General features: G+C 55.1%; 4 protein-coding genes across 4 annotated transcripts; 3 read left to right on the top strand and 1 right to left on the bottom strand.

Moving 5' to 3' along the window:
- Positions 1-5347: 5347 nt before the first annotated feature.
- Positions 5348-5530, top strand: ColSpa_04708 (uncharacterized protein; the record flags this gene model as incomplete). The annotated part of the gene is made up of 1 exon (XM_049270920.1): positions 5348-5530. One exon carries the CDS (start codon positions 5348-5350, stop codon positions 5528-5530), a length of 183 nt encoding a protein of 60 aa, XP_049126877.1.
- Positions 5531-12017: 6487 nt separating this feature from the next.
- On the top strand, positions 12018-13085 carry ColSpa_04709 (adenine deaminase; the record flags this gene model as incomplete). Its single annotated transcript, XM_049270921.1, has 1 exon — positions 12018-13085. The coding sequence occupies one exon, from the start codon at positions 12018-12020 to the stop codon at positions 13083-13085; it is 1068 nt and encodes a 355-aa protein (XP_049126878.1).
- A 1940-nt stretch (positions 13086-15025) lies between these two features.
- On the bottom strand, positions 15026-18015 carry ColSpa_04710 (calpain-type cysteine protease ADL1; the record flags this gene model as incomplete). Its single annotated transcript, XM_049270922.1, has 3 exons — positions 15026-16463; positions 16520-17901; positions 17995-18015. The coding sequence occupies 3 exons, from the start codon at positions 18013-18015 to the stop codon at positions 15026-15028; spliced, it is 2841 nt and encodes a 946-aa protein (XP_049126879.1).
- Positions 18016-20184: 2169 nt separating this feature from the next.
- ColSpa_04711 (tocopherol O-methyltransferase, chloroplastic) lies at positions 20185-21620 on the top strand (the record flags this gene model as incomplete). The annotated part of the gene is made up of 2 exons (XM_049270923.1): positions 20185-20293; positions 20359-21620. 2 exons carry the CDS (start codon positions 20185-20187, stop codon positions 21618-21620), a joined length of 1371 nt encoding a protein of 456 aa, XP_049126880.1.
- Between the last annotated feature and the right edge of the window lie 1031 nt (positions 21621-22651).

Genomic DNA, 22651 nt, shown 5'->3' on the forward strand with positions numbered 1-22651 from the left:
CAGGCGAAATGGGTTGTGCTTTCAGCCCACGATTCGCAGACATTGTCGAGATAGGCAAAGAGGTCGAATGCACATTGCAGCAGTGGCCAATGCCTTCGTTAGGATGGATCATGGTTGGCAGTGGCTTCCATAGCGGCATGGCCCGAGCAGTGAGACATTCTCGATTCTCATCTTGGATACAAAGAATGAGCAGTAGCGAGCAAGATTGGGAGGGGGAAGCTCAGCCGTTCTACCGGCCATGTCAACCGGGGAGATGGCGGCAAACCAAACGGGCCTCCACAGCGGGTTCGTTGAGTTCCGCCCGGATGTATGCGGAGAAGAAGGGCCAGGATGTGCAAACGCACAGGGGGGAATTGGTGGATGGTAGCGAGGTAACCGACGCCAGGCTTGAGCAGTACGTAGTGACCTTGGAGTTCAAGCTTCTTTCTTTAGTGCCACCGCTTCCGAGGCTGTCGTTGCAAGGTTTTTGTCGAGTGGATGGGTGGTGGGTGGTGGGTGGTGCACCGTCGTTGACGAACAGTAATGGGCGCTTGTAGCCGCGGTGACGTGACACCCTGATGTGGGTGGGAAAAAAAATGTAAGCAAACTGTCGACGCCTCCAGTCCAGGAGGGTTGAGAGATGAGCCAAAAACCAGAAGGATTGGGGCGATGTCTCTGTGCTCGTACCCCATCGGAGCCAGGGGTTGAGGGCTCCGACAGGGACCAGGCTTCGACCTCGAGTCTTGAGCTGCTGCACGGGAGGGTATCGAGCCGTGGCACCGTCGCTGTTGGTGTTGGAGTGTGACTGTAGCGCGTCGAGCGTGGTGTAGGTGGCACAGCCTGTTTCGCGGGACGAAGAGTAGTGTGAGATAGTGTCCGGCTTTCTGTTAACGACCAAGACGACATGTGTATGTGCATGCCGTGATGATGTGAGCTCTCAGAGAGTTAGTTCATCCACGGTGGTTTCAAGTGCGTCTCCAGCACGCTTCTTCTTGTGGCTAGTTTGCCGGCCTTGGTGGGAGCTTGCATCCAGGATGAGGCGCATGTCTGCTCATCAGTGTTCGTCTGAGGGGAATAGGGTTGAGAGCCAGAGTCTGAATGTCCCGCATATGCAGAGGAAGTAGAGCGGAAGCCAAGCTCATCTGACTGTCAGAGGGTTCGCCTCGCCAGGCTGAGTTGGCTGTGGGCGTGTCAAGAATAGCAACATGGAAAAATTTATCTAGTATTGCTTGTTTTGATCAACCAGGCGGGATCAGGCCATTCCCAAACAAGAGACGGTTGGCGGACAAGGACGGAACAGGTTGTAAGCCGTGCCTCTGAAGCAAGTGAAAGTGTGTGTGTCGGTGGGCTTGCGGAAGGTTCAGAGTCTTGTTCCTGTGTTGTGTTCTGTTCCGCTGTGTTTTGCGCTGTCCAGGTCTGATCTGATGCCCTGCTTTGGTCTGGCCGGGAGAGTTTTCTGCCTGAGGGGCTTTCTAAGCAGCCGGCCAATACTAACTACATATTCCTGGGAAGCGTTCGTTGTAAGCTCGGGATCAGGCGGCAAAGGAAACCAAGAGCACTTCTCTCAGTGTCAGGCGATCCCTGTCGATCGAGCAGGGCTCAAGTACATAGTATCATTCACCTCGGTCCCAAGCGATGACGGTGCTAGGTAGGAGGCAGGAGAGGGTTGTACCGATGGAGTCGGCGTCGACGGTGATGGAGGTGGTGGTAGGGTGGGGTGGGAGGGTTGCCACCATAACAAGCTAGGAATAGCACGGCATGCGCTGTGCCGGGAGTGGTGTCGACTGGTTCATGGGCCGTTGGAAGCTGTTGTTGGAGTTGCAATGGGGATGGGAGCAGTTTTGCACTGGCCTGCATTGGCCGGAGTCATTCAGGGCGGCGGCGGCGCAGAAGGGCTCTCTCTGCACGGACGGAAACAGGTCGGCATTGGGTTGATTGAAGAGCAGGGAGGTTTGCTGCAAGTGTGATGAAGATGGACAAGATCGACAGCTCAATGACAGAACTAAGACGGGGAAAGGTCCCAGAAGCTAACAAGCACCAGGCCAGCAAGTCAGGACTCAGTACACTAGGTATGCACTGTGTACTATGTACTAGAGTAGTGCAGTGCACCACAGGTCAAGTCGGCGCGGGCCCAGAGCAGGCCCGTCGAGGTGGAAAGTGTCCGGTGCCATCCTTCCCCCTCTCTGATGATCCTTAGGCCCTCCCCGGGCCGCGGTGTCTGCTGCCACCCTGACTTGCTTGCCTTAGTCCATGACAGAAAACGAAAGAATGCGGGCCTAAGGCAGGAAATGCAAGACCATGGACGGAAAGTGAAGAAGCGGGGCTGTTTACGAGGAAGCAAACTTCGGTGTTGAGTTGGAGTCTTGCGTTGGAGTCTTTGGTCTTTGGGGGTAGAGAGGGAGGGCCTGGAGCTTTTCCATGGCGAGTACCTCGATGCCCAAGTGCTGCTGACAGGTACATGAAGAAGTTGCTCCCAAACAGCATCACCTCTCTCTCGTTCCAATCTCATACTCGACTGACTCGGCATCGGGCAGGCCCTCATGATGTCTGCCGGCACAACATCTTTTGAAACCATCCACACAACAATCTACTTGTTTTTGTTTTTGTTTTTGGATAGAGCGCCGAATCGATGCGGCAAACTGCTCGCTGTGCGGAGTACGGGGTACACCCGGAGTCATGGCCGCGGAGCGAGATATGTTCCTTGCATGTCAGCAACCGTACATGGTAGACACATATTATGTAGGTAGGTAGCCAAGTATGTAGCCGTCTTCCCGGCTACCTGAGGCGTCTGTTAATGAGATTGACTGTGAGATCGGCGGTCAGGTTGGGTCCATTGGAACTCGGCAGACGGCACTTGCTTAATCTCCTGGGCCTTATGCAGCAGCAGCAGCAGCAGCAGCAGCAATGGGGGGAAGCAAAGTTTCGCTCGACAGTTCCGTGGTTCCTAGAACAGATCAGGAGAGCAGACGTCTAGGTAGTGAGTGTACTAGGTGTATGCACAGTAGAAACCAATCTCTGGGCTGGCGCGACTCCTCCTCCCGCGTCATGACGGGAGGAAGTCCCTCGCTCGCTCGCCTACTCCTGCACTTGTTCATACGACGGTATCTTCCGTCAGGGACTCCGTGCCTCCAGATCCCGCACAAGAGCGAAACCATGTTGATCTCGGGCCAGCAGTGGATGTAGGAGGGAGGAGGGAGGTTGTATCGAGGTACATACCTGCAGGTCCCTCATCGGACCGGGGCAGCGGTACGTACCCTCAGGATTACGTTGTCCGCTAGGCCAGGATGGGAGTTGGCCCCTCTGTCCTGACAGGGAGATCCTCCGATGTACCTCCGTACCTCCACAGTTTCGTACCTTGTCTTGCCGTCCCGAATCCCTCGGACTCGTTCTTTCCTTCTTCGGCACCTGATCCTGGTCCTTGTTGTCGTCTCCATCAAATCCTTTTTTCTGTTGCATCTGCTCCATGGACCCTTGCCGTTCCCGATGCTCAACCGGACTACTTTCCCATTCTCTCTCCTCCAACATCACACCACTGCCCATCAATGCTCGTGGCCTCACGGATTCCGGATTCCTTGGGCGGATAAACTTCCGGCGCAACGTACACTTACATACCCGCGGCACCTAGCGTCCATACATAGTACACCACACCCAGTCAAGCCAGAACCAGGAACTTGGATCTAGCCTGCCGCTCGCCACGCACATGGTGGCCAGAACATTCAGCAGTCCGTCGTTAACCGTTGACCTCGATAAAACAGCACCCCATGCTTTGCCCTGGTGAAGGCCGACTCTCTTGGCGTCGACCCCAAAGCAATCTATGTGCTACGACGCATGCCGGCAAACCATCCGAACCCTAAGCAGGGGGCCTGTTGTGCTGTTGAGAGATGATCTGCAACCCGCGACTTTGCCTTGCAGGTCTCGAACCCGCACGATACTGTACACTACGCAACAGCTCTCTGCCTTGTCTCCTGCGTCGACCGTGCTCTCGCCCTCGGTTCATGATGCTCTTCTTGCGTTGATATCGTCCTGTCACAGCCTCGCACGTTCGTTACCTGGGCTGCCAAGCTTTCGAGTCGAAGCTGGGATCTGCGCCGGCGACTCAGAGACGTGCATACCCAACTCGTCCGTCGCATTCGAACAGTCCCAGTTCGCGTCATCCTGTACTGCCGGCATATCCAAGACCACTAGGTATTCTTGCGGATGCAACGACACCGAGGCCGCGGTTGGTGTCTGACAGTCCCGTCGAATGGCACCATGCCCTTCCATTAACAACGCATGCCTAATTATTGGGTCGGCACTACTCCTCCAACGGTCGTAATTCTAGACAACACGTGCGTCCTTTCCCGATCACTTAGCTTGCCGGGGCCAAGACGAACTGCATGCTCTGTTCTTGATCTCTGCGACGGAATTGCCAGCCGCATACCTATCATCAATCTTGCAGGGCATGGCTACGTCCGGACAACCTCCATCACAGCCCACACGGCTGGCAAGGGGTCATCGGCGGCCAGCTCTAGCCCCGAAGGCCGCCAAAATCCCGGCCCGGAATTAATTCCAACCACTGAACGCCAGTCAATGTATCCATACGCACCCGCTTCGACATCGCCATGGACCTCGCGTTCCGCACTGCCCCCTACTGCTTGCTTCAAGCTTCTGCCGATCTAGGAGCCGTCGGCCCCACGCCGCCGAACCAATCTCGTCTCCGATATCCGTGTCCTCCGAGCCTCCCTCCTCGCAAAGTGCAAACGCGACACGCGCCCTCCTGAAGCGGGCTCTTGGACGACTTAAGCTCTGCATTCAGATGTCAAGATATACTAGCTTCAGTCACCAACACGCCAGCCATGCTCATCTTCCAAGTCCCTGCCTGTTTCCCTTCGCAGGCACAAAGTAGGGAACGCGCGCGCGATGCATAACGTGAACACATGTTGGATGTTCCGTAGTCCGTGAAAGGGGTTATGCCAACCGGGGAATTTGATGACGACCGACTCCTGGGCTAGTGGCAGTGTTACGTACCGAGCCCGCAGGTTGACAACTTTATGCCCACTCAAGGGTTTCCACCTACCTCCATGACTTCTGATCAGTCGGCAGCATCCGGATGTCCCCAAAAGTCCATAAAGTGGCGCCGTCAAAAATCACTTTCTCAGTGTGTAACGACCGTCCAATTTCCCCGAATCATGTCCCACAAGCTCCGTTTTCGACTTCCTAACAGAGAACATGCACAGATGCTACTATGCGGGGGGGGGTATTCAACACTAGCGCCTCGGACGACAGGGCCAAGAGATGGCCAGGCCTGGCCTTGAACCGTTGACAACGAACGTGCGAACGGAGGCATGCCCACAGTCCACAGTCCAATCGCACGTTGCCTATGTAGAGCATGCCCTGGACGCCTCTTGGCAAGCAGGCAAAGATCTTCTGCTCAACTGTCGACGTCTTCGGCCAGATGCCCGGGATAACACTTGCAACGGTGGAGTTCCCGCCTTTGTACGACACTGGCCAAGCCCTCTTCAGCCTTCAACGTGCCTTTCATCAATCAAACTTGCGCTACGATACGGACTAATACCCACCCCTGGACAGGTGTTTGCAGCAAGCGGCCTGGTCAGACGCATCCATTCGGCAGAAGCCCCGAGATGACCAGTTTGTTGATCTCTGTATGCCACGGCCGCGGGTCTAGCAGGCCGCCCCCGTATGATGCATCGAAATCGCTGCCGATGGGCCGAAATTTCCTCCGACAAGCCCGCCAGGTCTCCCACGTTCAGCGTCTGTTTTCCCGAACATGTGCCAGACTGCCACGCACTTGGCGTAGCATCGGTCCTGCCGCAGCAGAACAACCTCGAGGCAATCACACCAGAGCATACTGGTACTATGTATGGTTCGGCAGAATGCTCACCATGCCATGCTTTCCTCTCTGCTTCCCCGGTCTACCGCCACCACTAATGCGTCGTGCCACCTATACATTTGCTCGGTCTATCAGCCGTCGGCAAGCCAGCCGAAGCGACCAATAGCATAATTTCTGACCTTTGGGGGATACCATCTTGGTTGCGCGAGATTTGATCTCGCAAACCGCGTCTTCCCGCGCTGGGACGCTCCGTCTCCGCTGCTGTGTGTCGAGAACAGGTCGATTGCGCCAGGTTCATGAAACCCTGTCCTTGCCAAGACTCAACAAGTCAGCATGAGCTCCTGCGACACGCAGTACACCGTACGCTATTGCGCCGACCAGTGAGCTAGGAGGAGCTTGGGAGGAGGAGAGAGGTAGCGTTGCCCAGGGCCTCTGCTGGTGAGAGTCCAGCCGCACGCACGCGACTACGTCTGCATTCCTTGCAACCATTTCTCAGCAAGAATAGCTCTCTCCACTAACGAGGTGGGTACGCTGCCATTGCCATGCAGCTTCCCACTTCCCGAAGTCCATGCGTCCGGCGGGGTGACATACAATGTACAACATGCAATGTACAGTTACTCTGTGTGCCACGGCACACGGCGGGCAAGCACACGCTAATCATGCCCACGGCTAGAAAAGCCACCAGAGGCGAGAGTAGGTTCCGACGCCCTTGGCTTCTTCGCTGCTTCGACTGCCATGGTTGCTCACAGCGTGGTGGTGAATGCACCCAGAATCGGCGTGGCCCAAGCAACATCCTTGGCAAGCCATACAACGGTCATTGGTGGCCGAATCCTCCGATACAAGAGACCTACCTCCCTTGTCAAGGTAGAGGGGGCACTGCCTTTTCCTATAACAAAAAAACAGAGTTTACATAGTAAATTGTATGCTATATACCGGACGCATCCGCCATGGGGTTGGGACGTTTTCCGCATGTCCGGGTACAGGATTACGAACCTACGGCCTGTACGTACCACCGGCCGACGGCGGTATGGTCAGGCTTGATACTCCGCAGATCTGCATCAACCATTGCAAATCAAAGGGTAGTGATAAGAGACGTCTTAAGATGGATTCAAACCCCCATTGCAGACATCGACATTGTTCCTCTCAAGCGGCGATACTAGTCCTATGGACAAATAGACCAGGCTCAACGCTGACGCAATGTCTGGGCCCACGCATCGCAACGCGGGGCACCTGGAAAGATTTTTGCGTCCAGCCAGACATGAGCAGGGCTTCTTGGGACTGCCAATTACTGCTTGAGGCGGAGGTTGCTGTCACTGGAGACTGAAGCAGTAACCGAGGGTGAGGAAAGGAGAGGTGTGGGACACTGCAAGTAATCATCACAACGAGTGGCTGCACAGCCCGGAAACCCGACAGCTCTCTACATGATCCTCGGGAGCTGTTCAACCACGCCAAATATCTCAGACTCCCGCTTTGGGACCAGTTTTCCGAACCTCGATAAAATCTTGCGTGACGTAAGCGCAGATCGGTGATCGGTGACAGGTGGTGACCCGGCTGATGCGACTGCACCACATATTGCAATACAACCGAGCATCAGGATGGACCCGTTCATTTCACGACTCGTTGCAAACCGGCCGGCGCAGTCAGTTTGCAGCAATGTAACGCGATCCCCGAGTCGTGCACCACGGCACCTCCTCCATTAGATGGCCACGTTGGAATCGGTAAGCGCAAGGCAGAAAGGGTCACTCGACTAGGGCCACGGTGGCTGCGAACCCCACAGCGGCCGAGAAATGACGATGTCGGGAGGGGTTGCAACATGACGGCAATCTCAGGGCCCCGATAACTACCATGGGGGACTGGAGGCGATAGGGTTGCCATCACCGTCGCACGTCCGCAATCGTGCACGCCACCGACGATTTCTCCTGTCGACTCGAAATCGTTGGATTCCATCCATGGTACCTTACGATATGACCCCTCCTTCAAGACGCCTCCTCTTCCTCCGCTCCCTAGTTTGACAGTGCCTAGCTCTTCGGTGCCGCAGCTTAAGAGCATAAGCTATAGCCAGGACTTTTATCCCAAAGGAGCTGTGGAGCCGAAGCATCTGATCACAACCGAATGCCGAATGCGTGGAAGAATGCGATCGGCTCCGCACTTGCTTGTATTAATAGCCAAACCTTAGACCTTGGTATGGAAATGTGTCCCGCTGCGCTATATACGAAGTATGGGCCATTCACCTCACGGGTTTCTCGACTTGAGCGTGGCCTTGGTTGGTTGGACGGCGTAGTATATCAGAGTTACAGGAAAGCCAGGGAAAGCCGTGCTTTTGTCAACACACATCCCCACCGAACCGCATACTGAACTTTGTAGGCTCGATTGGCGTACCTGACGAGCTCGGGAGGCCTTGCCGGCTCATACGTACGAATTGGCCAAGTTCCATCGGCGAAGCCAATCGGTCCAGCCCATCTGGATACGACTGGATGATAACCGAGAGGCCTGGCCTAGCACCCGTCACCGGCACCGGCCCTCGACGGAGTTGGGTCGAAAGTGGCACATGCTCCGGACCCCCAGCAGCACCCCCCTCAAAGCACCGAAACGGACAATGTGCATCGCAGGTTACACTGCAAGCATCATTGCAGCAACCCAAGTTGCAGACAAACCCAGACTCGGTCAATCACAGCGCCCCGGGAACGCCATCGACCACACTCTGGATTCAAGGTGCCATTCGGTATTTCCGCCGGGAGAGAACAGCTGCTGGGTAGCGTGATCAACAACAAACCAGACAGGTTAGGTGTGGTATGCAACCCCGCATACAGGAACAAAGTGTAAGTAAATGGCCCAAGGCCGTGACCAGGATTCTCGAATCCCACGCAAGTTTTCCTTTCGCGGTGCAGACAATACAAAATAGACTCAGTTCTTCCTTATAGCTGCGCCATTATCCAACAATCAAGCTACCGGACATGCACACCCGGATTGACGCGCCATGTGATATGGCTGTAAGAGCAAGGGACACAGGGACGGGTGCTGGTAATATCGCATCGCCTAGCTTCAATCCGCTGCAGTACACCACTAGGCCGACGACATGCAGTGTGATGCAGAAGGCCGTGGTCACAGCACACGCTTAACAGTGCCGTCGGCGGCAGCCCACTGCCATGTCAACAACGCTTACACTCGACTCCAGCCCAATGCAACCTACGTGGAAGATATGCACGTAGCTCGGCCGTCAGCTACTCCCTTCTTACGCGGGAGACCAGTCCATAACGACAGCCCCCGGAGCCAGTCAACGAACGAACTTAGTGATGCCGTAGCTCTCTTCGCTCGGGTGTTCGCCTATAACGTTGGTGAACAAGGACCGTAGGTGCCAAGTCAGGGGACTTGACCCAGCTAAAGGCGTGGAGTGATTAGGGTCTTGTACAGCAGCCTACTCAACAGGCGGTCAACAAGCCGAATGGAACGGCGAGGCCCGAAATGCCCCTTGCTAGGGTGCAGGAGTTTGGGCCTGGTAACTCTAGCGAATCCCACGTCCCTATCAGCAGGAAGGGGCCCTACATGGATGGAGGCTGGGCGGACAGTAGCAGCCTTCTCACCCACAGTTTCGATACAGGCACGGCGGAAGGGCGACGCCGGGAGGACACAACCAGTACGCTTGGGTGCGTCAACGAGAAGCTTGAATGCCGCGTGGTCCGAGGTCGTCGCGTCGATCTTGGAACAAAAAAGTTCGTGGTCGTATCCCAAGTCTTCGGATAAGGTACGACGATGGAAAGTCTGACATGGAAGATGGTTGCCAGCTTCAAACAGACAGAATTAGAACGGGGCGGCGCTCATCATATCTCTTGAACGACGGGCAAGTGGTTGCGCACAAGCCTGCGGGCGCACGCGCGGAAACGCCCATGACAAGCTTAAAAGACACAAGGGACGAGGGACGACGTGCCCAGTCTAGCCAGTTCAACCACCGCACGCGGTCACCGGGACTATTCCTGTCGATAAGCTTTCGTGCACGACTGGCGGGAGGCTTCTGGTCGCCCAGAGATCAGTGGTTGCGACGGTTCACGTCACAGATGCCATGGGACAGCCCTTGCCAGCATGGATGGGGCTGATAATCAAAGCATACCAAGGACCAAGACTTGGATATTTACTTGGCTCGACGGTTCGGAGCAACTGGCCGAGGGGGCACGTTCGGCCGTCATCCAACATCAACCCAGAGCCCATGACCTGGGAATGGTACACTATCATCCTTTCGGCCCCAATACTACAAGCAATTAAATTCAAAACCAAGGGTCAGCAGGTACGCCGTCGGCTGGCTTGCCCGGCCCATCGACGAGACGACCGATCTGACCACCGAGACCACCCCGGTCGGCAGCGGGCTTTTCTCTCCCGCCCATCTTCCCTGGTCCCTCCCCCGCAGTTCAGTCAAACACTGGGATCTGTCATCGGCCCCCTCGAGACGCCCAGTCGACGTTGAGGCTGGCTCTGGGATCATCCCTACAAGGGCTCCGTCATTGGGCTTGGGAAGAAGCGGCGCCACCCTCTTCCTTCTCCAGCTCCGCCGTAAGCAATACCCAGGGAATCGGCAAGTCTCTCCTGGCCGCTACTGTTGTCTGCGACAAGAAAAAGCAATGTTCCAAGGTCTGGGATTCGGGACGAGGAGCGACAAGCCCCTTTGTGTCAAAGAGGGGGGGGGGGGGGGGGGGGTGAGAGGGCTGTTGCGATTCTCGAGGCTTGGAAACGCGGGATCCAATAACTGGCTAGCCAGCAAGCGCACAGTTTAACTGGATGCGCGAACCAGTTGGAGAACTTCCGAGAGAGCCAGCCGTGCTGGCCGCTGCCCGGAAGAACTGCTGAAGCTATCCGACCGATGGAGTGAGCATCGTCTGTGGCAGCCATTGGTTGGGACTTGCTGTCAGTTTCAAAGTGTTAGGGCTGTCGTAATTGAGCCTGAAAGTGTGTGCGTGTGTGTGGCTGGCCGTCTCGCCTCATCAGGCCATTCTCATCTGGTGTCTGAAGAAAGATGCTATTCACGGACAACCTCTTGGCTTTTGTCAAAGCTTGGCCCATTCGACCCAAAGTTTTCTTCTTCGTCCTTTGGCGCGCTGTGGCTTCAGGCATCCATCCTATTGTCCAGCATGTTGCAACAGTCCCGCCGGCCCGTCCGTTGCCGACATCAGCGCTGGAAAGAAGACGGTATGATCTATGAGATGTTCTTGTCGGCCGGTGTTGCCAGCCCAGTGTCTCCGATTCACGGCGACATCAGCGCCGTGTGACAAGCGGGGCGCAGAGCTTGATCTTGCAGGGCTTGTTTCGTCATAGGTCATATTCGTCCAGTGTTGCCCCCGTGTCGATGTTACTCTTAGCTCGCTTCAACATGGATCCTTCAAACCATCATGTCGTTCGACGGCTACGCTGGTCGTGCGTTTAATGCCGCAGGGCGTCGCGAGCCGGGAAAACTGGGCCGGCTGCGGGAGAGGATTTGCTCAGTGTTCTAGCGAGGCTTCCCTTTTCCCCGAATCCGTGGCGTGGGAAGTTTCTTGGTCAAGGGGACCTGATACTCAACGTCGCCCGCACGAGAGCCTGCCCCTGGCCTATGCTGGACGTTTTGAATTAACTTGTTGTTTCTCCGGCGCCGATGATGACCGCCCATTTTGATTCCACCAGACGGCTCCGTTGGAGACTTTACTGGACGTACCAGACGAAAAAGTTTTGGCCGAACCACAAATTTTCGGTCGCAAGCCGGACACGGCTAGTTTAGCGGCTAACGAGACCGATCCTCACTTCGCCGTGTTCCGCCGATCTACCAGGCACGGCGCTCGCCGACGACACGCAATGGGTTGATCACGTAACCAACGATATGGGGAACTTGTCTGATTCACTTGTCTCCAAGCCGATACAGAGATTTTCAATGACACGACACACTAGGGTAAGAAGAGACTTTGGTGGCAGATACCAGGCCGTGCGTTCTTCCTTCAAAACTTCTAGAAGTTCCCCAACAGCTATTTTTGTCGTGAACGACAAAAGACATTAGAAACGACCACAGACTTGGGCACACTTTTTCAGTTGAAACATCTCTGTCTGCACCTCCATCTCCCATCTGGCATCCTCGCACATCACCCGCACATCCTGAACCAGGCTGGATACCACGATCCCTCCACACATCGCAGACTCCCAGACAAGTCACACACACCCACACCCACGAAAGACAGAGGGATAGCGGCCCAACATGTGCAAGGACGGCCTCCACGATTTCCTGGTTGATCTGCCCAAGTGCGAGCACCACATTCACATCGAGGGCTCCCTGGGGCCCGAGCTGCTGTTCCAACTCGCCGCACAGAACAACATCACCCTGCCCGTCGACAAGGATCCGGCCTTCGCTTGCGTCGATTCGCTATACGAGCGGTACCGCAACTTCACATCACTGGACGACTTTTTGCACTACTACTTTATCGGCTTCTCCGTGCTCCTGACGGTGACCGACTTTGAGGAGCTGGGATACGCCTACTTCACCAAGGCACACTCGCAAAACGTGCGTCACGCCGAGGTCTTTTTCGACCCGCAGGCGCACACGAGCCGGGGTGTCGCCTACGAGACCGTCATCGAGGGCTTGCGGCGCGCTCGCCGTCGCGCCGAGGCCGACTTTGGCATGACGGTCGAGTACATTGTGTGCTTTCTGCGCCACTGCCCCGTCGAGGACGGCATGCGCATGTTCGTCGAGGCCCAGGAGGCGGGCCACTTCCAGGACGGCACGATCGCGGGCGTGGGCATGTCGAGCAGCGAGGCGCCATACCCGCCCCAAATGTTTGCATCCATCTACGACGCGGCCCGGAAGGCGGGGATCCGGCGCACGGCGCACGTGGGGGAGGAAGGGCCGGCGGGGTTCGTTGTTTCGGCGCTGGACGACCTGGACGTGGAGCGCATCGATCACGGGCGGCGCTCGGCGGAGGATGGGGCCCTGCTGGCGAGGCTGGCGGAGAAGAAGACGCTGCTGAGCCTGTGCCCCGTGTCCAACGTCGTGCTGCGAGGCGTCAAGGACATGCGGGAGATGCCCATCCGCACGTTCCTGAACCACGGCGTGCGATTCAGCATCAACAGCGATGACCCGGCGTACTTTGGCGGATACATCCTCGAGAACTACTGCGCGGTGCAAGAGGCGTTTGGGCTAAGTGTCGACGAGTGGAGAGGCATCGCGACGGGGGCTGTGGAGGGGAGCTGGTGTTCCGACGGGAGGAAGGAGGAGTTGATCAGGGAGATTGAGAGCGTCGTGACCAAGCACCAGGGTGTGAAGGCCTAGGGTAGGCCATCGACAGCCGGCAAAATACTATCAAGCGAGTTTTGGGAGGGGAATCGATGCTAGACGATGGGCGTCGGGGTGGGGGCGTGATTTGCTTGGGGGCCAAGGTCGACATGACGCCTTTCTCTGGTGGTTACTGACGTCGTGCTACGACCTTTGTTTGAAGAGTCCCTATGTGAGACTTGTTGGCGTTGAAACCCACTCAACGGGGGTTCAGTGTTGTTTGTTACCTACTAGAAGAGCCTCGAAAAAAAGGGGAAACACCAGATTGCTATGTCCAGGGAGATACCTGGAGGTCGGCGACGATTTTTTGTTGGAGTTGAAAAGAATACAAAGCCATTACAAAGCAGGCTTATGGACGACTCACCATGTGTCATGTGTTATTTCGTGGGAAAACCGGCACGTTGGACTCGAAGGCTTAGAATCTACCGTTGTTTCGTCCTGTGTCCTCCTTTCCCGGTCATTATTCGTAACATTCGTCCGCGAATCTGACCGGAGACACGCCGGAGCCAGTCTCAGAAGACAGTCAAGATTCCAAGCCCTTGGTGACTCCTGTCTATGGATACCACTGTGTGTTTGTTTACGCCGAGAGCCCTTACACCCCTGAGCAACCGACTTGGTGCCCTTTGACCAAGGATTACTCGTTTGCTGGTGGGCCAGGAGGAAATCGCGCTGGCTGAAGATTCGACAAGCAGACACGTTTTCTGGGTTCTTGTATAGAATCGAGATTCATTACATTCCAGTCTTGATATTAGGTGTAACGGTAGAATATTGTTTAGAATAAACTTAATGGTCGTCAACCTTGTTGAAGATTCTCGCCTGTGATTTCCCGGGAGTGTGCTCATCAAACTGCGCCCGCATCGTTTGATGAGCATACTAGCCAGCATCGCGAGCCTGATTTTCCCGAGGCAAGAGTGTTTACTCCATATGCCAAAGAGCCTTGGTGTTGTACATTCTGACTCCCGCTGCGCGTGTTCTCTGCCCCTTAACGTAAATTGAGTATCTGTGCAAAAACTACGGAAGGTCTTCTGTCGCCCGGTAAGGGGGAATGACTGTTCATCTTGTTGAGAAGACTGGCTACGACTATGGCTTGAGCTGGCAACTCTACTACTCACAATTGAAAAGCAATATTTCAAGTATATCGTAGTTTCAGGGTCAATGAGAAAGACTGGCATGCCATCGTAACACCAGTCTTGGTGGCCGTGCAAACGTTGCTTGCATTCCATAGAACCCTGACGATGCCTTGAGTATATCTCCTTGGGAACAAAACTCTGCCACTCAGAAAGAGCCCTTGGACCCCGTCCAGGCTACCGGGTGAGCGTTTGCCTGAAATTTCATCTCCAGATGTTGGCTAGCAGACAGACGGTCTTCTGAAAGGTTACCAAAGCCGCCATGGACGAGACTGTTGACAGAAAATTCATACTCATAGACTCTGCCTTGAGATGACAACCATCATGGTTGATGACGACCCTGGCCGACAACTCGTACTGTCTCTAGGCTCAGAGGAAGTGAGGATGAAGGGACGATAAGGCCAAGAGCCGAATTCCCTTGCCGTAGTAGGTCTCAGGCCGTCTTGCTTGAGGACCAGTAAAGGCCTATACCCATCTCTCTTGAAGAGAGGCACTTGTTGTCTTTTCTTGGGTGCCATCTTCAAGTGGTTCATCATCAGAGCCATTACGATGGCCACTCCGTCACAGGTGTTTTTTTAAATGAATATATAGGTAACCAATGCAACTAGCATCATTTTGAATACCATTCTGGCCGTGAAGTGACCATTGGAAATACTACCGAGATACATTCACCGAGAGCCATCTCAAGACGCGAGGTATTCTTGATATTCCAAAATGTCAATCTCGACTTTCGACTATGTAACTAACGAGAAGAGATATCCTGCGTTTCCATCACAATCATACCAATCATAACATCATGATCATGAACCCCTAAGCAGTAGCCCCGGCGGCCTCTCCGTCAACAGTCAAGCTCGAAGCTTCTTCTCCATCGCTCGGCTTGACCAACTTGATAGCCACCTCGGCGTCCTGAGCATACACCCGCAGCCCAAGCACGCAGACGGCGTTCCACGGCGTGCCGGTAAGCTCCTCGCCATCATCATCGACGACGGTCTCCGTGTCCGAGTCTGAATCCGAATCTTCCTCTTCCTCGACCGGCGGCTCTGCGGAAACCTCTGCTTCCTGGGTGACCGGCGCGGGTACGACAGACGCCTCGGCTGGCTTGGCCTCCTCGGCAGCGGGAGCGTCTTTTTTCTTCTCTTCGTTCTTCTCCTCTGCCTTGTCCTTGGCTTTTTTGTCGTCGTCCTGCTTGGGTTCCGGCGCAGGTCCATCGCCAGGCTTGGAACCGGCGACGCCGGCTGGTTTATCGTCCGTGGTAGGAGACTTCTGGCTACTGCCAGTAGACTCCTTGTCAGAGTCCTTGACCTCGGTCCAGTCGCCATCCTTCTCCTTCTCCTTTGCTTGGCTAGCATCCTTCTTGGTCTCCGTCTTGGCCGCGCTCTTACTCTCTTCGGTCTTCTTCCCCTCGTTTGCCAGGTCTGATACAACCTTGGCCGATTCCTCAAGTGCCTTGGCCGCGACGCCGAGCGCCTTCCTCTGCTTCTTCTTCTTCTTGGCCTTCTTGCTTTCCTGCTTCTGCTTCGCCTCAAGCTTCTTCTTCTCAATCAGCTCGTCCTCGTCCCGCACGCCGCCCTTGGCGTGTGCAATATCGTACTGAAGCCCAACCTGTCGCAGCTTTTGCGGGTTACGCTCCGCATACTCCTTGACAACTTCCTCAACGGGTTTGGCAGCGTCACCGTTGTGGTGGCGGGCAGCCGTTACCTTGGGGAGGACCTCGTACACGCCCGGCTCCAGCTCGACTTCGCAGCTGACGGAGCGGTTCTCCCACTTGTGCACGGGGCGGACACGACAGATCTGCTCTGGCTCGGGGGCCTCTTTGCTCTTCTCGCCGTCCTTGGCATTGGCGCCAGCGGCATCTGGGATGATCTTTTGCAGGACGAAGTGTAGTTCGAACCAGTATTGGCCTTCGAAGCCATGGAAGTACCGGTCGTCAAGCTGCGTGAGCACGATAACGACCATGCCCGACTTCTTGACTTCAACGACGAACTTGGTCTGAAGGTACCCTGTGACCCAAGAGATGTTGGCCGAGGTCCATTGCTGCACGACAGTCCACTTCTCGTCGAACAGACGAGTACGGTGGATGTACATGAATGTCGATAGCATGTCTTCATATGACATCCAGAAGACACCATCGTCGCCAAAAGTGTGGTTGAGGCGCTTCAGCCAGTATGGTGTCCACTCCTTCGAGCCGTCAGACCAAGGGCCGTTCCACTCGCCGACACCACCGTCGGATCGTTCGCCCCAGGGGTTCCTAACGATGGACACGTTAGGATGAAAACAAGCTTTAATGTTCATGAGAGGGCATACCTGATCTGCACGAGACGGACCTTTTTTCCGTCCTCGTCTACGTCTTCTCGGGACTGTAGAATGGAGTATGCGTGTCCTAGTGCGAGACCGCTCTTCTGCCAGTCCCAGCCAGTGCCCATGGCGGCCAGAGCAAAGACGAACTCGCCATCGGAGTTGACAAGCTCCTTCCAAAGCCTCTCTTTCCGCAGCACTCGGTTGGTAGCAATGGTCGAGGTGACACCGCCCGTCATGTCCTCCACCGCTTCGCCGGGCCAGCCGCCCGAGATGGCCTCGTAGTCACCGTGGACCTTAGCGTAGGCCTTCTCCAGCAATGGCAGCCAAGTCTCGTTCTGATCCTCGCAGCGGGCGAAGTACAGCGCATCGGAGCCAGTTTGGTTGCGTTTACGGTGCAGCCGGGCCTTCTTGCCGCTGGCGTCGTAGACATCGCCGTAGTAGTCGAAATCGGACTCCTTGAGGTAGAGGTTATCGTCGATGACAGTCGAGATCCACTCGCCGTCACGCTGGAAGACAAACCCGTAAACACCGCACTCTTCGTCACGCGCAACGCAAACCTTTTGCATGAGGTCTTTGCGGTGGGCAATTGTGGCAACGGCGGCGAGCCACCAACAATCTCCATTGGCCCCCTGCTTGATGTCGGAGGAGGAGTAGCCATTGACGGTAAATTGAGGCGAATCAAAGATCCAGTCAACACGATGGATTGAACCAGGGTTATACCATTCGCTTCCTCGGACACCTCGACGCTTAGAGGCTTTGACAGGGCCCGATTTCACTCCGGCCCTCGCTCCCGAACGATCTCCCGCATTGGCAAAGGGGTTCCAAATGTCATCGCTTGCGAGGTAGCGGCTCACCGCAGTCGGGTCGATAGGAATGGTGGAGTTGGGACCCAAGACCTGAGCGGCAGCTAGGGTATCGAAGCTATTCTTGACGTCCCAGCTGCTGACGTTGGGACCATCGTCAGCCGCGCCGCCGCTGCCGCCAGGGCCAAAGTCTCCATCGCGGACTAGGCCGTTGAGGCAGTTGCTGTAGGGATCACGCTCGATATCGAAGTCTGCGTCGGTGTATTTCTCATTCGTCCGATCACACTCGCGGACGATGCGCTTCACCTTGTCCCGGCACTCGCGGGCGGCGGCTTCGTAGGACTCTTGGGCATTGCGGGTGGACGAGGCGCCTCGTGCCTGGAAGTCGGGGAGCAGAGAGGCATAGAGGGACCGGGGGAAGATGGATGTAACCTTCCCAGGATGCTTCGAATGGAACTTGTCCCAGAAGTCGGACAGAAGCTCTTGAGGAGCCTTCTTAGAGCGCTTGTTGGATGGTACAGAAGGGGGCAAGGGTGGTGGGGGTCTCCGTAGGTCGCCATAGTGAGCGAGTTGAGGTCGGATGGCCTAGCAGAGCTGGTATTGAAGACGCTTGGTTGAGCCAATTAGGAAGACGGCCTCGCAACCAAGGAGAGACTGAATGAACGAGCGTCCACTCACTCGAGGTTTGGAACGACACATCGCCAGTTTAAATAGCTCGTCGGCATGGGAAGCCGAGCAACCACCCCTCACTTCGCAAGCAGCTCCCCAACCCCGTTCGCCATCAGCTCTTGACGCCGACATCTAAGGCTGACGCGCCTGTGGTAGCTCCCGTGTAATACCACGCAATGAGATGTTTGGGGGCGGGGATTTGCAGGACTAGCCCCGAGTGACCTGGTCAGGATATTGATTGCTTCGCAAGGCAACGAATAAGAGGACAAGGCGGTGACGACCGTTTGGACTTCGGCGGGACCGCGCGACTTGCATGAATGTTAGTCTACAGAATGGTTTGCATTGGCGCCTGGGTGCAGCGCTGTGTTGGTTGTGCATATGGTAACCTGTACCGTCAAAGGTTGCGGAACGAGACCAAGTAGGCGCTGCAGCTGGGGTTCAGGGTCCAGGATCGAGCAGGAGGATGACACTACGATGATTTAGCGCCGCGAGGTTAGCTTGGCGACGACGAGATGTATGAGCTAGCTGGCGCGCAGCTGGAACCAAACACATTGGAGAGTACAGCTTTGGTGTCTCGTTTTCAATGCGAGAGGCGGCCTGGCGCAATGAATTGGCGAATCTCACGTAAGACCCAGACTATCCGTGTCGTAGATGCAGGTCATGCAGGCAGGTGTCCTCCATTCGCGTTTACGACTAGCTCGGTTCGGGCTGCGAGGAGACCCAGCAGAGCCTGCCAAGGTCTAGTTTGGGTGCCTGTAGCTGAGATGTTTGATACAGGCTTACCAAGGCCCAATTTAGTTGCCTAGATTGTGTGCTGATCCATCGAATGATCTCTATGTCCCAGGTCAGCCACCGTGTCGATCTGTGGTCGTGGCATTGTGCACGAGGACCAGATAATGGGCGGTATTTTAGGTGACCAACTCCGAGCTGTCAACAGAGCATACATAGGTAGTGCTCCCGCCTTCAAATCAAATCCATACATTCTCATCAGCATGTGAACAAGAACGGGTCCCGAACGGGCGAGCAGAGCCGTGCCAGCCTCCCGGCGTATTGTAGTGCTTTGCATGGATGACAGACTCAACAAAGGTAGGGGCAGCCAGGTACGGGAAACCTTGAGCCTGAGGTGCAAGACTGGGATCGACGATACTGTGCCTAGAGAGTTATGGCAATTGAGCAAGAGGCTATTGTCTCGATATGGGTCATCAATGAACCCAGGTAATACGGTCTACTCCTCCCCAAGGCTGCTTTTCACGAACTTTGTTGCGGGAGTAGCCCTGGGTTTCTGTGATTATTGTCCATCGAGGAGCCGGACATACTATTGGCTGAAGAAACTGTGTTGTCGATTGAGAAATGTGTGACGGTTTCGTCCACTTGTCCGGAAAGTGCGCGACTATGCCGTGAAGCCTCGACAAATCCAACTCTCAGGGCCAATGTCGCAATGCTTCATGTTCCTGCGTCGGAACACGTAGTGTTGACTGACCATTGGATGCGACTTCATGTGTTCCGCTTGGAGGACACATCGATTCCGGAAACGAGGGGAGCTGTAGAGAGTAGTGAAAGGAAAGGCATGTTTGGTGCTGTGCGATCGCGCTGTCGGATGATGTGGGCCATGCGGTCATTGTAAATGTCTGGAAATGCATCTTTCAGAATGCGATGGCTGGATAGAGGCATTGCTCGACGTCATGGCTGCACACATGCGTATCTGCATTTCTCGATGAGTTGAAGAGAGAAAAAGAGGCAGTGGCTCGACGGAACACATGCAATTTGGCCGACAATGCCATGTGCGGGGACTGTGTCGTGTCACAGTGCTAAGGCACGAGCACCGTGTTTTAGTGGCCGTTTCCCCAGCGTTATCGGCTTATCGGACCCTCGGTTCGAGTCACGTCACTTTCCCCCGTCGCTCAGGTTTGTCTGCCGACAGCGTGAGACGGGGGACGGGATTGCCTTCAGAGTTTCCCTCCCACCTACGTACGTCCCTTCGGATTGGGCCTCAACCGTAAACCTCCACACCACGATCTGGCGCACCACCATCATATCCACAAGAAAACACCGTCGTCATCCCGTCACCGCCTGGAACGCGCCTACAATACTTGCGAGCAACCTGTTTATCTCTCCGCTACTTCAAACACCATGGTCTTCCTGGACATCTCATGATCATTCCTATTGCATCCAGAGGCCGACAACCAGAGAGCATCCATCATGGCGCAACCAAGCTTCCCTGGCGACGATTCGACCATCACACATCTCGTCCACAACATCGTCGAGGAGGCCGTGCGGTCCGTCGAGGGGGTTCCCATTCCCCTGACCCGTGAGTATTTGGCACAAAGAAACGAGAGTCTGACGTTTGGCACTTGGCTAATATTGGGCAAGCAGCACGAACACCTACTCAGTGGCCCGTCGAGGAACTCGCTACCCGGGAAGCGTTGCGATATTCCATTAGCTCCAGCAAAGTCAGGGAATTGCTCGACTTCTCCGCTCTGTCGTATGCCGATGAACCCGACGACAATCTGCTCTGTCCCATTTGCAAGCTTCCCGTTGTTACTCCCATCATCACTCCCTGCGATCATACCTTCTGTCTCGAATGCCTCAAGCGCCATTTCCATACGTCCGATACATGCCCCATCGACCGGACTAAATTCCGCGCCAGGGACTGCAAGACCTCGAGACTCCTGACCAACATTCTCGATAGTCTGGTTGTCGAGTGCCCCAATACCGAGCGAGGATGTGGTGAAACAATGAAGCGCGAGGAAGTCGTCAAGCACGCCATTAACTGCAGGTATACGCTGCACAACTGTCCTGACAAGGCCTGCGATAAGAGAGTGGAGCAGTGGCTGGCAGTCTCGGGCAAGTGCTGGCATTTTGAGCAGACATGCGAGTACTGCGAGGACAAGATGGAAGCGGCCTCGATGGCGGATCACATCAACAAGAAGTGCACCAAGAACACAGCAAACTGCACCGACTGCGGTGAGGCGATTAAGCGGTCTGAAGTCAGCCAACACCGTGACAGCAGCTGTCCAGAGGCATCGGTTCTCTGCAGGTACTCCCCTTACGGTTGCGTCTACAACGCTCTTCGCAAGGTCCTTGGTACCCACGAGGACGAGTGCATCTTTAGAGTGGTCGCCGTCGTGGGCGATAAGGTCAGGGTCCAAGAGAGGCAGATCGAGAGGCTGCAGAAGCAGACGGAAGAGCAGGAAAGACAGATTATGGAGCTGAAGGACGAGCGACGGGATTGCATCTCGTGGGACGATGTCTTCAACCTGAACAATGTCCAAGGAGGACCAAAGTTCAAGCCCACCGAGGCTGTTATGACGATTTATGAGGATATGGAACGCCGCATGGAGGAACTCAAAAAGGAGTTCACCGACCTAGAAGGGCGGCAGACGGTCATGGTCTTGAACCAGGTCATGCCGATCAAGGACCAGATCACCGAGATCAGGAGCAACCTAGGCATACTGAAAATGCACATGGCTTGGCTCATGAACAAGAGCCGCGAGGAAGTCGAGCGTAGCCGCCTGGCCAACCGCAGTGTCAGCAGCACCAGTCGGACACGCGGCAGCTCCGATAGCGATGGCGAAGCCGCCCCTTCAACGTCTCGGCGACTGAGCGACGGGTCGAACGGCATCCCTCGCCTTTGAGGGCCCTTCTATGTCTTGTTTTTTTTTTCTTTGGGTCGAGCATCTTGCAAATCTGCTCAAGAGACTTTGCATCTAATGATTTCTATATGGACCCAATGATCAGAGCTGCCATCGAGGAGGTAAACACACTTCCCGAGCATATGGCCTGGTCGATAAAACTACAGGTCTCGGGCAAAACGGCACCTCCTGGACGGCACTGATCCTGGGCCTTGTTTTTTACCACTCCCAGGCCGCGGGGCTGTGTACTAGTAAATCTTGTCGATTTTTCTGGCGTTTGGGGACAAAGGACAACGGAAACGCGACGTCCAAAACGGAATGGCACGGAAATACCCTTGCGGCCGTCTGCTACTCAGTAAGACGCCCATTGAAACAAAAATTGATTCGCTCTTGTCTAGTCAAATGACACAACGGGGTATCTTTGCAGTATCTACATCTGTGCTTGAGATGGCTGATCGTATAAGATACTCGACACAAAAGACCCCTTGGCATTCAGACGCTACCACATTCGCAACAATGAGCAACCTTGAGGAGTTCAGAGGTTGACTCCGGACACACCATCTGTTTGATGAAAACTTAGATCCAGTGTACTCACAATGTCTGCCCTCCAAACCTCCATCCTTTTGTCTCTGGATTTCATCGCCACTTCCGATGACGTACGTTTCATCAGATGCCTCTCCTACTTTTCGTCTGTTCTTCCGAACCTGTCCAATGATCAATGGGTGCAGAACTGAGCAAAGGGGTTTAGGGGTCCTTGGGCACCATCTTTATGGCAATATCATTTAGTATGGAATGAAATGAGCATACAGTCAGCCATCATGCAACTAGAACTCCTCGGCTGCAATATTGGCATCAGTCACTGTCATCCCGAGTGAAGCAATAACAGTCCCTATCATAAATACCCCGAGAAGCATAAAGGAAGGGAAAACAGGCTGTCTCTGAGATCGTATTTATCGTTAATAGAAGGTAAGACTCATGAGTCGTTGATTCTCAGTCATCTCGGTGTGGAATGTCTTGGAATCTCAAAAACGGGA

The sequence above is a fragment of the Colletotrichum spaethianum genome (genome assembly GCF_022836535.1).
Source record: "Colletotrichum spaethianum MAFF 239500 DNA, contig10, whole genome shotgun sequence".
Taxonomy (NCBI): Eukaryota; Fungi; Ascomycota; class Sordariomycetes; order Glomerellales; family Glomerellaceae; genus Colletotrichum; species Colletotrichum spaethianum.